General features: G+C 35.1%; 1 protein-coding gene across 1 annotated transcript; it reads right to left on the bottom strand.

Annotated features, from left to right (window-relative positions):
* Positions 1 to 7,525: 7,525 nt before the first annotated feature.
* On the bottom strand, positions 7,526 to 10,421 carry LOC133297924 (AAA-ATPase ASD, mitochondrial-like). The gene is made up of 2 exons (XM_061497161.1): positions 9,961 to 10,421; positions 7,526 to 8,624 (listed from the first exon to the last, which is right to left on the bottom strand). The coding sequence occupies exons 1-2, from the start codon at positions 10,419 to 10,421 to the stop codon at positions 7,526 to 7,528; spliced, it is 1,560 nt and encodes a 519-aa protein (XP_061353145.1).
* Between the last annotated feature and the right edge of the window lie 4,322 nt (positions 10,422 to 14,743).

Below are 14,743 nucleotides of genomic sequence, written 5' to 3'. Positions count from 1 at the left end.
TTTTCTAAAAATATATCTGTTTATATTATGAATATTGGATATGCTATTGAACTGGATTATGATATAGTGCTTTTGCCATATGTATATGTATATGGGGTATCCCACACGAGACGGTAATCCCTGAGCATGTCGGGCCACATGAAAGATGGTAACTCCGTGTGTGAGGTATATGGTGGACTCCTTATACTATGGGTTGTAGACGTACGTAATGCCTACATTTTATTCTCTGGCCAGTAGGATGACACATTTGAGATAGACATATGCTGCATTGCACAGATATTTGCTATTATACTACTGTTATCATTTTTGAACTTATATTGCACAAGTAAGCTTGGGGTGGAGAGATCCTTGAGGACCCTTTGTCTTACTAATATTTCTGTTAGAGATCTCACTCCATGTGGGGGCACATTTTCAGGTATAGGTACTTCTGAGGTTGAGACCTATAGTGGCAGAAGGCCAGAGTTGAGTTGAGATGATGCATGCACTTTGCCATTTTATCATGATTTCTGCCTTGCTGCTATATCTCTATGGCTATTGTACTTGAGACATGATTTGATTATGTTGTCTATTTGGTGAGCATGAGGGTTGTCCATACCACATTTGAATAAGTTATTTTTATTTCAGACTAGAGTTGTATTATTGTATTAGAATTTGTTTGGTCTATGTGTTGTAATTCCATGACTTGATACATTATTTATGTTATGAGATTATTCAGTTTGATTATTTATTGAATTTACATACAGGCAGATTGTGAAAAAGATTCATTGAGTTAATATGATAAGATTCCTAATTTGACATTAAGCTTCAGCATTCATATTGAGTTGTGCTTATTATCATGATGCACTTATAGTTTGCCCATTGTACATGGTCCATCCATTGATTCGAGAAACTCGTAGTCAACTAGAATTGTGACCTAATAGTATGGCCCAATTGTTCAAAGAGGCAATGATTTGAAATATAACAAATTACAATTGAATCCAAGTCCCAGTAAAGCAACAAATATGATTGTGATTTGTTTGGGAAGAAAAGGAAAGCAACATATTTGCGTGATTTGAGATTAAAGATTTGGGATGTTTTTTGAATTATTTATTTATAATTTTTTATTTATTTATAATTTTTTATTTATTTTTAGATGTTAATTACTGTTATATTTATTTTAGAAAGTTTGTTATTTTTAGAATTTTAGATTTAGAATTTTGAATCAATTTTTAATTAGTCTATAAAAGGGTGCTTATGACCCTTAATTTTGAGTCTTTGCAACGAGTATTAGAGTGTCAGGAAGTGTCAGAGTGCCGATGAGTGTCGAACACGACACCTCAGAATTTTTGAAGTGACGGTGCTTCATAAGTTATAACTATGTACTATCGGAAGCAATGTTAATAAAACCGGCCCGGTCAATGACCCGATCGAGATACCGGGTCACTGGGTCACTGGTTTAACCAGTGGATCACTGGTTGAACCGCATGACCTGGTGATTATATATAAATCTATAATTTATATTAAAAAAATTATAAATATAATCAAATAGCTGAAAAAAATAATATAAATTCTAAATATCTTAATATAAAAAATAATAAATTATACATTATTGTCGAATAAATGATCAAACAAACACATAATGCTTGTTATATTGGTGTTTCAAGTTCGGTAAACGACATCTCTAACTATCAAATCAAAATTTCCTGCATAGTACATAACTGAGATAATATTAATATTGTAGGTATATAACTTATGTAAGTCAATAAGTAACAGATGACTCAAATATGTCAATTATGATTTTCTTTTTTGGAATTTTTTTTTTTGAAAATATTCTTTTAAAAAAACCCTAGTCGGGTCATTGGTTTTTCACCAAAACCGGCCAAGTCGCACCGGGTCGTACCGGGTCTGATACTTGACCGACCCATTATGATAACCGGACCACTCAAATGACCGGTTCATTGGGTTCCGGGCCCGGCCAGTGTCCGGTTTTCACAGCATTGATCGGAAGTACATAATAGAGTAAAAAAACTAAAAGAACACAACTTACATCATTTTACAAGCACAAAATAGTTTTCCCTTTATTATATTAATGGTTCGTTTTTTCCCTTTATTATATTAATAGGTTCATTTTTTTTCTACAGTCAATGTAGATAAGTTATTTACATTGAGCTTAAAGCGACATCGTTTTGGGACGAAAATCAAGGTATTTTTGTAATTATAATTTATTTCAAGGTTATAATAGTCTTTTTAATTATAATTTTTTAATTTTTCAACACAAAACCACATCATTTTAAGAATGAATATTAATAACTTAATTACATTCACTGTAGAAACATTAAAACCTATATTAATATACAAAATTATATTTTTAAAGTAGACTTAACGAGCGTTGAACAACACTCCTTTTTACTAGAACTTATTACTTTATGCTCCTATTTTTATATTTATTTTTTGTCAAAATGTACACTTTATTATGATTAAATATTGATCAGTCCCATACAATATGGGCTGGGTCTAATCACACACGGTTGATGAGTGAAGACTTTTGGAATGGGTAAGTGCTTCGTGGGCTGTTGACGTCTGATTTGTGGTTAACTGATGTGGAACTTCTTTGGCGATGGCTCTGGCTAGGTGTACCTGCAATGACACTCCGACGCTCAAGTCAGTATCAATGCTAAGCTAATATTGTATACTTACTGGAATTAGATGATCATACCTGTGTATGTACTCTTCGTTTATATAGTAAGTCTGACGCCACCTTTGGTAGGTGATATGTCTTCTAATTGATTGTTTATGGGCTGCAGGCTTATCTATTCTCAGCTAGTGCCTTTCTGGCTATACATCTATATGTTAGGCTACCATCTTAGAATGGTGGCAAGGTGGAGTTTTCTTTAGTGTATTGGCTTATGGCACGGTGGATCTTTGTCTGTCATAGAGTCCTTCCTTAGCTTTTAAGTCATATAAGGCAATTTAGACGCAATAAGGTTATTACACTTTCTAGTCCTTTGTGCGATGACGATATTGCGCATTTCATGAGCCCTGTATGTATTTGGGCCTATTCTTGGGCTTTAACCCTTTACGGGCTTATTATAGTTTAGCCAGATAAAATATAAATTTAATCTAAATGCTCCTAAGTATGATTCAAGAATTTATTTAAATTTATATAATCCATAATCATGAACTTTATTATTTTGATATTTATTTAGGGAAGAATATTATAACAATCCATTAAAGTTACTATCAATCAAACTCACTATTAGGTCAACAATTATGTCGATCCAACAATTATATTTATTTCTATCTTCACATTTATGATTTCCCACCGTTATATAAGGAGGAGATTATACTTATTACTTTTTCTCTTACTACCAAATCTTAACCGATTTTCATCATTCTAATCAATTATAATTTACAATCTAACAATTATAATTTATTAAATGACACTTATTAATTAATTATTAAATTCCAATAAATTATAATCAATTAAAATCAAGTTAATATTTAATAATAATAGGTAGTAAAAAACAAAGATAATAAATATAACCTTTCATTTTATATGAAGGCAAATTTTTATAAACAAGAATTCTGTATTAAATTTAGAATAAACACCTTTTTGAATCCTCAATAAAAACCACAGAATCTATTTTAATCCCTTAAAAAAATTATAATCCCTCAAAGATTCAAAAAAGAACCACATTAATCTCTACAAAGGAACTAATATAAATATTTGATAACAAAATTTTGTGTATTAAAGTAACAATTTTCATTTGATATAAATATAAAAGAGGAATGTTTTTTTAATTCAGTCATCCTTCAACTCCATGGTCCTCGCTCTCTCGGCCTCCGCATAGGGGTGGCAATTTGTGACACGACCCGCCAACCCGACCCGGACCCGACACGAAATTTTCGTGTATGGGTCAACCCGTTTAATAAATGGGTCGTGTTAGGGTTGGAAAAAATTAACACGAAAAAAATCGTGTCGGGTCACGGGTTAACCCGTGAACCCACTTTGACTCGTAAAAAGTCTGGTTCAATTTAAAGTTATTATACTAATTATTCCGTGGTATAAAAGGAAAAAAACGCCTTAGGGTTTCCATTTAACAGCGCAGCTCTCGACTCTCTGCCCCGTCTCTCTTTGCTCTCACTTCCAGCGCAACGTTTAAAGTCTTCTTGTTCGAATATGGAATCAAACGAATCTGGTATGCATTTGTCGCGGGTTTGAGCTTGAACCTTGTATTTTTTTAAACACTTTGCATTGCAATTTGAGTTTGAAATGTTGAATCTTCCTACGGTCGGATTTTAGATCGGAGGTTGTATTCATTACGAACAAGTACAAAATAGCAATGAATGTCTTGTTTTTGCATCTTCTTTGTCTTATTTCATTACAATTTTGTAATACAACGAAAATATATATAAAAAATTGAAATAAAAATCAAGGAGAGAACCTAATCATAAGGGATTAGCCTCTTTGTTACAACCCAAGAAAATACAACTAAATCTCTGTAACATCCTCGTCTCGAGCCGGTTCAATTAACATACATATGATACAAATAGAAACAGCGGAAGACTTAATTTACGAAAATACAAGCTAATTTTTTCTTTTTCTTTAATCCTTTTTCACATGACATATCACATTGCATACTTCTTCTAATTTAATTCTTATTTGATGGAGACGAAAATATGACAGAGTAACCTCTGTAAATCGGACAACTGGGGATTTGCAAATCCCACTCTCAAGGTACCCTGATAGACAATTTATACAGTACTCTCAAGGTACCCTGATAGACAATTTATACAGTATATACTTTCAGACATACCGGATATCCATATAGGATCATATACCCATCCATGGGCGCATGCATAACTTGGCTCCGTGCCACTATGTCTAACAACATGCAATCCAACACATAAACTGAATACTATGTCATCATATCAACATGCCTGAATACTCAAATGTATATGCATCCAACTGAAAGACATGTACAAAAAATATACAGGCCATATACAAAATAAAAGATCAGACATCATGATCACCAAATGAATAGAACACTATACAACAGTACATGTTCTCCAAAAATAACATCTATAATAAATAGTAGCCTCCGGCTACCTAGAACTCCATATCCTCATACTAGTACCTCTAGCCACGGGTAGTGTCCTTATCCTATGAGGGCTCTTCAATTAGCTGTGTTCCTGAAATCATATCCCCAAACGGGGTTAGAGACGAATCTCTAGTAAGCTCCAGGTTTATAGAGAACTCTCCATACCCTGGCTCACTTCCTGCATGACAGTCAGATACATAATATACAAAACATCATATATCATACTATACTGAACATATCTCGTATAACATATCATATAATCAAATATCATAACTAAACAAAGCATATACACAAATCTTATCAGAGACGTACGCAATCATTCCCAAGGGATGACCCCAAGCGGAAATCAACGCACGTAACAAATATCATATACAAAAATCATCACAATAATCACATCATAACAAAGCATATCATATCAGAGATATACATAGTCATTCCCAAGGGATGACCCCAAGCAGAAATCAACGTACATGTTCCCAAGGGAGGACCCCAAGAGGAACCAAAACATATCAGAGATGTACACTATCAGTCCAGAGGGATGACCCCAAGAAGACATCGGTGTACATAGGATCAATGGCCAAAGATCATCGCATAACAGAGTGTACACAATCAATCCCAAGGGAGGACCCCAAGCGGAAATCAGTGCACATGTTCCCAAGGGAGGACCCCAAGCGGAACTCAACATATAATAGATATATACACAGTCAATCCCAAGGGAGGACCCCAAGCGGACATCAGTGCATAAACAAATCAATGTCCAGAAATCATTACAGAAATCATATCGAAACATATGAAAGTAAACACATCAAAAGATATCAAATTAAACACATCAAAACATATCAAATTTAACACATCAAAACATATCATATCACAACATCATATAGCTCTATATGAATGCATCTATATCATATATCTCATACATATCATGCAATCTGACCACAGTTCGTACACTATAGCGGAACACAAAGTAGGAGCGAACCCCATAAACATAGAGCTTACCTCTTGGAGCTTTACAATTTGCTTACTTGAAGAACAAGCTACTTATCTTGCTCCACGAGAATCCAAACGTTCACAGTCCCTACGCACACCTAGAGAAGGAATTCAACACAAAACTCAATAAAATGATATAATGCCATGTAAATATACAAGACACACACTTTATTGTTTATTTTCTTTTTACTTAATCATATTAAATCATGAGTGGGTGGTTCTTTGTTCAACAAATCTCCACATATTCACTTAGTCTTATGATAGTCCCAAAAGGTCTTTAGAACACTCATTACTCCTCTTAGCACCTAAAAGCCTATTTTTCCCAATGGACTAGAATATTTTTCTAGTCATGTTTCTATTTTTACTATTACTTTTTGGATAACTTTATTTACCCGTATTTTTACCCCTTAATTGATATTTTAACTCATTTTTCACCCAAAGTGACTTTATTTCTTTTACTTTATAGTTATCCTTCAATATTAAATCCATAATAAATGTGAGGGTCATTATAATCTCTACCATGGATTAAAGCCAAAAATCAAATAAAAGCATTGATTTTTATAAAAAGAATTATAAAGGATATATGGCAATATATAATAACAAATATAGAAAGCTAGGTGCCAAAATTCACGATGCTAACTAATTACATGAAAATTATAAATCAAAACTAGATCCACATCCAAACGCGCAATCCGGCTCTGATACCAATTGTAGGAGCAATTACATATGCGGAAGCGTTTAGACCATTGCGATTTGGGATGCAAAAGATCATCATCATTTACAATTACCTTTTTATGCAAAGATCTCGTGCAAAATCTTCCCAATTCATCTTCACAAACTGCTCACCTCAGCGTCGTAGCACGAACAACCTTCTTGAAGCTGGACAGTGGCAGATCTTCCAGACTATGCCTTAAGGGGAAATAGGAAGTGTGTGGACACTCTCTAACTTTCAGGGAGATGACTTTACCTCAGCCTCTGCAACCACCAAGCGAAGAATAGAGAGGCTGATGACTATAAGTGAGGAATATATATGAGTTCCAAGAAAGCCTACCTTAAGCTGAATAAGCTTTAAGTTTCTTAGGTTCTTCTTACACACTACGCCCTATTGGGCTTTAGTGAAGATCAAAACCAATATTCGTAGAATAATTATCAAATTTCATGAAAAAAAGTTGCACACCTCCGTAATGTATGAGATGTTTCATTGAAACTCAAACATCTAAAGAAAGATGAAAAATAATAATAAAAAGAAAGGACTTGTTTTGCCTTATCGCTAAAAAAAGGTAAACATGAGCCTTGAATCGTGAGTTCAATTTATTACTTTGATAACAAAGGAAGAGCAATTAAAACTACATTAGAGCAGCATAATTCAACTATGATTTTACAAAAAAAGATGCAAAGCATGCATATCTTGGAAATAATATTCCTACTAATTCAAATTAAAGGATGGTACTCTTTCACTTCTTCCTTAGATTTTCCATTAGCTTTGACCAATTATTGGATTTTCCATTCTCTTTCACCTCTTCCTTAGATTTTCCATTATCTTTCACCTCTTCTTCTTGACCCATCTGTTCTTTTTCTTTCTCAGCCTTCAACAGTGCTTCTCCATCCTCAGCCTTTTTCTTTGCTTCCTCCTCTGCCTTCTTCTTGGCCTCCTCTTTAGCCTTTTCAAGAGAATCAATCAGATTCTTCAAGCAAGTCTCTGAATCTTCAATAATTGACTTAGGCATCAGATTCTCAGCAACATCAGCAGGTGTCATGTTGGTCTCACCCAATAACTTCTCAATAGTAGGAAACAAACTGTGTGATTCAACATCCAAGTAGTTCTTGGCAAGCAACTTGAAAGCTTCATAGCAACAATAGGACAATTCAATATGCTTGTCCATCCTTCCTCTCCTAATGAGAGCAGGATCAAGTTTCTCCACAAAGATGGTTGTGAAAATTATGATCCTCTCTCCTCCACATGCTGACCAAATCCCATCAATAAAATTCAATAACCCAGATAGAGTTACCTTACTCCCGTTATTCTCTTCTGCTTTACCTTTCTTAATAGGATTTTTTGGCACCTCATATTTTCCCTTTTCCTTCTTCCTTTGGCCAGTAAGATCGAGAGAGCAATCAATGTCTTCAATCACTATAATTGATTTACTAGATGTTTCAATCAACAGCTTTCTTAGATCAGCATTTTCCTTCACTGCAGTCAATTCAAGATCACACACATCATAGTTCATGAAATTAGCCATGGCAACTATCATTGTAGACTTACCTGTTCCTGGGGGACCATACAATAGATAACCACGTTTCCAAGCCTTCCCAATCTTAGCATAGTACTCTTTTCCATTTTTGAACTTAACAAGATCATTTAGAATCTCTTCCTTCTTCTTTGGATCCATAGCAAGTGTTTCAAAACTTGCAGGGTGCTCAAATGTTATGTGGCTCCACTTTGTACTCTTGTATGCATACCAATGATTGCTTGGATTGTTGGTGTAAAGCTTCAATTGCCTGTTCTTCAATGCAATATTCTTCCCTTCTTCCAACACATGTTGGATATAAGTGTTGAGATATTCAAGTGTGATGAGTCCCACATTGGTTGGTAATGAGCTAAGTGAAGAGTATATAAGTGAAAGGACCCATGAACCCAATGCCTTAAGGTTTTGGGTTGAGACATGGTGTCGGATTCACTTGCTACGGTTGGTGTAGCCTTAGCTCATTGGTGGTGGTTCCCCGCCACGGGCTTCCCCTGGACCTGCTTAACATTGGAGTTTGAGGGAACGAATTTCCCAACAGTGGTATCAAGAGCCAGGTTGAGAGTTAAACACGTGAGGGAATTGAGTTGTGAAAAAAAGAGTAAAGTGAAGAGTCATGGCCACAGATTCTAATTTTGTGCAAGCAGCCATTCCACGTTTCGATGGTCATTATGATCATTGGAGCATGTTGATGGAGAATTTCCTTCGATCCAAGGAATATTGGGATGTAGTTACCAATGGTGTTGTTGAACCAGCACTAGCAGAAGGAGCTCAGTTGACAGCAGCACAACGAGCAGCTCATGAAGCAGTAAAGTTGAAGGATTTGAAGGCGAAGAATTATCTCTTCCAGGCCATTAACCGTTCTATCTTGGAAATCATTCTTTCCAAAGAAACTTCCAAGGATATTTGGGACTCCATGAAAAAGAAGTATCAAGGCTCTGCAAGAGCAAAGAGGCAGCAGCTTCAAGCTTTACGCTCGGAATTCGAAACACTTCGAATGAAGTCGAGAGAATCAATTGCAGATTATTTCTCTCGCGTGATGACCATTGTCAACAAAATGCGAATTCATGGAGACGGGATAGAAGAAATAACTGTCATAGAAAAAATTCTTCGATCATTAACAGCAAAATTTAACTTTGTTGTTTGTGCTATAGAAGAATCTAAAGATATAGATGATTTGTCACTTGATGAATTGCAGAGTTCATTGGTGGTGCATGAACAGAAGTTCAAACAGGAAGACACATATGAGCAAGCATTAAAGGCTTCTACCGATACTCGTTCCAACAATTTTCAAGGAAGGGGTAGAGGCAGAGGTAGAGACAGAGGCAGAGGCAGAGGAAGGTCCACTAATTTCAGAGCCAATAATGATCAATTTCAAGGCAGAGGCAGAGGAGGAGCCCCTGATAAATCCAAGGTAGAATGTTTCAGGTGTCATAAATTTGGTCATTATCAATCTGAATGTTATACTAAGCTGCCAAATAGCAAAGAAAAAGGAGAAAGTTCAAACTTTGCAGAAAAGGAGGAAGGTGAAACCTTATTGATGGTTGCTAAAGATGAAAAGCAAATTGAGCCAGATGTTTGGTATGTGGATACTGGCTGTAGCAACCACATGAATGGTAGTAAACCCTAAACCCTAAACCCTAAACCCCGTAATGATGTCACGGTAACGATTGTGGAAGGTGAGAATTAAATACCTCTCAACAATTGAAGTAGGGTACCTTAAAATTGTGGTGGATTTTGCAGTCCACCAAACTTTGACCCCTTGAAACTCATCATTGACCTCTTCATTGTCATCCATACTAAGCATAAGTGGGGTTTTGCTATCCGTGACCACTTCAGCTTTAAGCCTTTTGGCTCTTTGAGAAGAGTTTGCACTGAGGTATGTTTGGATGGTAGAATATGCTTCACTTCTCTTTAGGCGTTCATCAGAGAACTCAGAGAAGGTTATTTGGATATAAGGGTGCATAAGGCCTGTGGATTTATGAGTGTATATTTTAACATAGGTTCGAAGATGGAGTGGGAAGTATTGCTCATACATGGCATAGACAAACATGATGCTAGCCATAATTGAGCCTATTTGTGACAATATTTGCCTAATCCCCACCATCCTTGTACTCAGTAGAACTAGTTTCTAAGTAATTTTTGGGTTATTAGTCTCTCTCTTTTGTGTTTAACCCCACTCAAGGGAAGTAGTATTTATAAGGAGTAAAATGGAGTGTTTTTGTCTTCTTTTCTTGCCCCTCAGGCAAGTTTATCAATACTGAATTTGCAAGTACCAAGTAAGCACTGTTTGTTTTCGTGAGAGTTTCCTATTGACGACATTTTATTCATATTATGAGACTCGCGAGCTACGTCTACTACTTAGGGATATATATGGGTCTAATTGAATTGAATTTTGTAAAAAATGTAACATAATTAGTTTAAAAGGTCCGTTCGAAAATGGTTTGATTCAGTTCAAAACCTGTTCGGTTTGTTTCGGTTCAAAACCGATTTGGTTTGGTTCAAAAATAGTTGTGTTCGGTTTGAGTCGTGTAACATCCCGAGCGCTGACGAGGGCCAGGAGTGATCGCCAGTGCAAAAAGGCATGGACAAAGAGCGGCTCCTGACAGGCTTCCAGCGAGGGGTTACATACATGAATAAATCGAATCGACACCCGAAAGAGAAGGATTCCAAAGCCTGTGCAGGTATGAGACTGCACAGTTTGGGATAACTTATAAGAATTAAGTGGTACTACCTATACTAACAAAATGCATATGCTTTTCGGTAGTGCAGAATGGAAGAACTCCACAGTTAAGCGTGCTTGATTTGGAGCAATTCTGGAATGGGTGTTCTCCTGGGAAGTTTTCCCGGGAAGTGTGCGAGTGAGGAAAAAGCACACTGAAAAATCTTGTGTTAGTATGTGGGGATAGTCATTGATTCTTGAAGCGGCCGAGCGTTACAGGTCGACTTTATTCTGAAAAAAAATTAAAAAATTAAAGAAATAAATAAATAAAAATCAATTCGTTTCGATTCAAAAATGATTTGGTTTGGTTTGAAAATGATTCGGTTCTAGAACTAGTTTTAAAAATCAAGTTGGTTCATGAACTGATTCTTTAAATAGCGGTTCAGTTCTTGAATTGATTTTTAAAAACTGATTATTTTTAATGCAGTTTAGTTCGATTCAATTTTTTAGTTGTTTTGTACCTCCCTAGCTACCCACCATAAAGGGAAGAAACTTTCAATTAACGAAAACCCAACAGATAATAAGTATTTTGGCGTGCACTTAGAAACTCCCCATTTGTTATGTTGTGTATAATATCGTGACTTTCAATAATTACGTAGTCTGTAACATAGAAAAGTGGGATGACCCCGTATGTTTTGGGGTTTGCCTTCAGCTGTCATTACTGACCATTCAAATGCTTTAAGGACCGTCAGATTTTCATATAAGATTCATCAAAAAAAATTTAGTAGATTAAGATTCACCATTTTGGCATCACTTGGCCAAGAAATATTTCCCATGATATATTTTACTCTCATTGACTTATATTCAACTCTAAAAACAAACAAACGTACATAGTCCAAAAAACCCAGTTTCCTTCTTTCTTCTTTTACCTTACCTTATCTTTCTGTGTTCCGCAGCCAAAATTTTAAATGCACTCCATGTATTTTTAATAATTTAAAGTTGACATAGAAAAATGAAAATAAGTTCTACTATTTTAATAATAATGCATGATGCAGGATTGAAAAATACGTTCCTTGAAACTATTATATTTTGAAGGTTAATTGTTTTTTAATTAAAGAAAAAGATAGTTAACCAAGCTTGAATGCCCCTTTAAAAAGAACCCTTTTATATACAGATTATGCTAATTTAATATTCACACTAACATTAATTTTAAGAAACTTTGATCGGAGGGAATGTAGTAGTCACTATGATGCATGGACACGGACACGGGACACGGGACACGACACGATACGATACGCTGACACATTAATTCTAAAAAATGTTATATTTGGACACGTTGGGACACGTTTTGATATTAAATAAATTTTTTAATATATATAATATAATTTATATTTAATACATATAAGAGTCCATAATAAGTCATATAACCAATCAAATATTTAAATTTTATAACATAAGTACAAATAAAAATAATTTTTCGTACTTTGTTAATTTTTCATGTCAAATTTCATAATAGAAAAAAATTAATTTATAAATTAATTTTTTTATATTGAGTTAATAAAATAAAATTAAGATTAAAAAAAAAAAGTGTCCGAACGTGTCCGAGCGTTGACTGCGTGTTCAAAAAAATTGGCCGCGTGTCGGACGCGTGTCCCAGCGTGTCGGAATGTGTCCGTGTCAGACACGTGTCCGACACGCAAAATTTCACAAAATCGCGTGTCGGTGCTTGCGAGACTGGTGGTGTTGATATCAAACTTATGTGCATGGTATGACTAATTTATATGGAGGGGGATATTTTGATTACCAAAAGTGTCCACTACCACCTTACTACCTATCAAATCACCATTGGATCAAAAAGAGAGAATGTTAAAAAAAATTTCAAGAGAGAGAAAATATTAATCCAATGGTGATTAGATAGGTAGTAAGGTGGTAGTGAAAACTTTTAGTAGTCAAAATATCATCCCTTAATTTATATATACTATATAGTTCAAATTTACTGATAATTTTTTTAAAATAGATGAAAAACTTAATTACTACAATATATCTCAAAGCACCCAATTGTCTTTTGGACAAGATAACCATATCACCGGTTAAATCTGTGTATATTAATTTTGTAATTATGGTAAGTTGGAATAAATTTTGGATTTGGCTCTTGACTCTTGTTCCTGCGTAAGCGATAATTTTTTTTTTTTAATATAATAATTTTAGTCTTTGTCTTTCTGTAAGTTTGGTAGTATTTTGAAAGAAGTTGTAATTTTTTGAAGTGAAAATTTTCAGTTCATATTTCTGAGAGAATTTGATATGCATTAGAGGGAAAAATTGAAAAAAGAGCAAAAGACATTGTTATCCAAATTAAAATCGTTTGAGAAGTCCCTCTTTGGTAAATTTTATTTCTATATTTTCGATTATTATTGTGTTGAAAATTTTTAATGTTTGAGGATCAATGTCTTGTTGTTTTTTTTGTTTTTTTGGTAATCTAAGGGAGTTAACAACAACACCCCAAAGAGATCAATTCAATAAAATCATTCTGAAATTACAAGACAAAGACAAATCAGCTCAATACAAAGGCCAAATACCAGGAGGAGGGTTTGAAAAAACACAAAAATTATTCTTAACAGGATAGCCTAAAAGATATTTAGAAAGTCAATCTGCACAACTATTTTCTTCTCTAAAGACATGAACCAGGTGAACTTCCCAATTCTTTTGTAACCATCTCGAATCCGAGCCACTAAGCGAGACTCTCGAGCTGCTCTTCCACTACGGGAGAGCAAAGTGATAATTGAGCTTGAATCACTTTCTAGGATGCAGCTTCTCCAACCTCTAGCCCAAGCAAATTCAAGACCCTTGAGGACGCCCCATAATTCTGCAACAAAAGCTGAACAATGGCCAATATAGTAAGCAAACCCTTCTATCCAATAACCATTTTCATCTCTTCTAATTCCTCCACAAGCAGCACCTCTACCATCACTCTTGGCTGCACCATCCGTGTTTAATTTCTCCCAACCTGTGTCCGGAGGTAACCATCTAATAGGAACAAAAATGTAATTTTTGGTCAGCTTTGTCCCCTTAGAAGTTATACAGGCTTGTGTATACTCACAAATCAGACTCTCTAGAGACCGCACCTTGTATGCTTTCCCATTATTTTCCACACCAAGCACCTGATTGTTTCTCCACTGCCAAGATAACCAAACAATAACAGCAAAAACCAACGACCGGGGGGCATCAAAGCACAAAATAGATACATTTTGAATATTCAAGGAAAGCCAAGAATCTAAATCAGTATCAAAGAAATCATTTATCAAATTTGGCCTCAAAAGATCAGTCCAAACTTGTTTAATCTTTGGACAGTCACGTGCCATATGAATAATGGATTCCTCATGAAAATTTTAAATAGGACAGCTAGGAGGACACAATCTAAAGTTTGCCAGGAAGCTCCTAGTTGATAGACGATGATGAGCAGTCTTCCAAAGGAACAAACTTATCCGATTGGACCCTTTTAAATTCCAAATGGCTGACCATAATTTTCTGTCATTACCATTAGAACTAATTTGATTTAGCAATGTAAAATAAATATTTTTCGCAGAAACTTCATCTGATCCAACTAAATTCCATCATTTTCTTTCCATACCATTAGATTCATGAGGAGGCAGCATGCTTCTAATAATTTGAACACAATCATCAGGAAGAAAATTAGATATGATCTCACAATCCCAAGTTCCATCATGAGTAACATAATCAATTACTCTCTTACCAGTCTCTGTTGGAGA

The sequence above is a fragment of the Gastrolobium bilobum genome, unplaced genomic scaffold, assembly GCF_033153095.1.
Source record: "Gastrolobium bilobum isolate Gb01-03AN ecotype WA unplaced genomic scaffold, APGP_CSIRO_Gbil_v1 utg3325, whole genome shotgun sequence".
In the NCBI taxonomy this organism is placed as follows: Eukaryota; Viridiplantae; Streptophyta; class Magnoliopsida; order Fabales; family Fabaceae; genus Gastrolobium; species Gastrolobium bilobum.
This window is presented reverse-complemented; position numbering and strand designations above follow the sequence as displayed.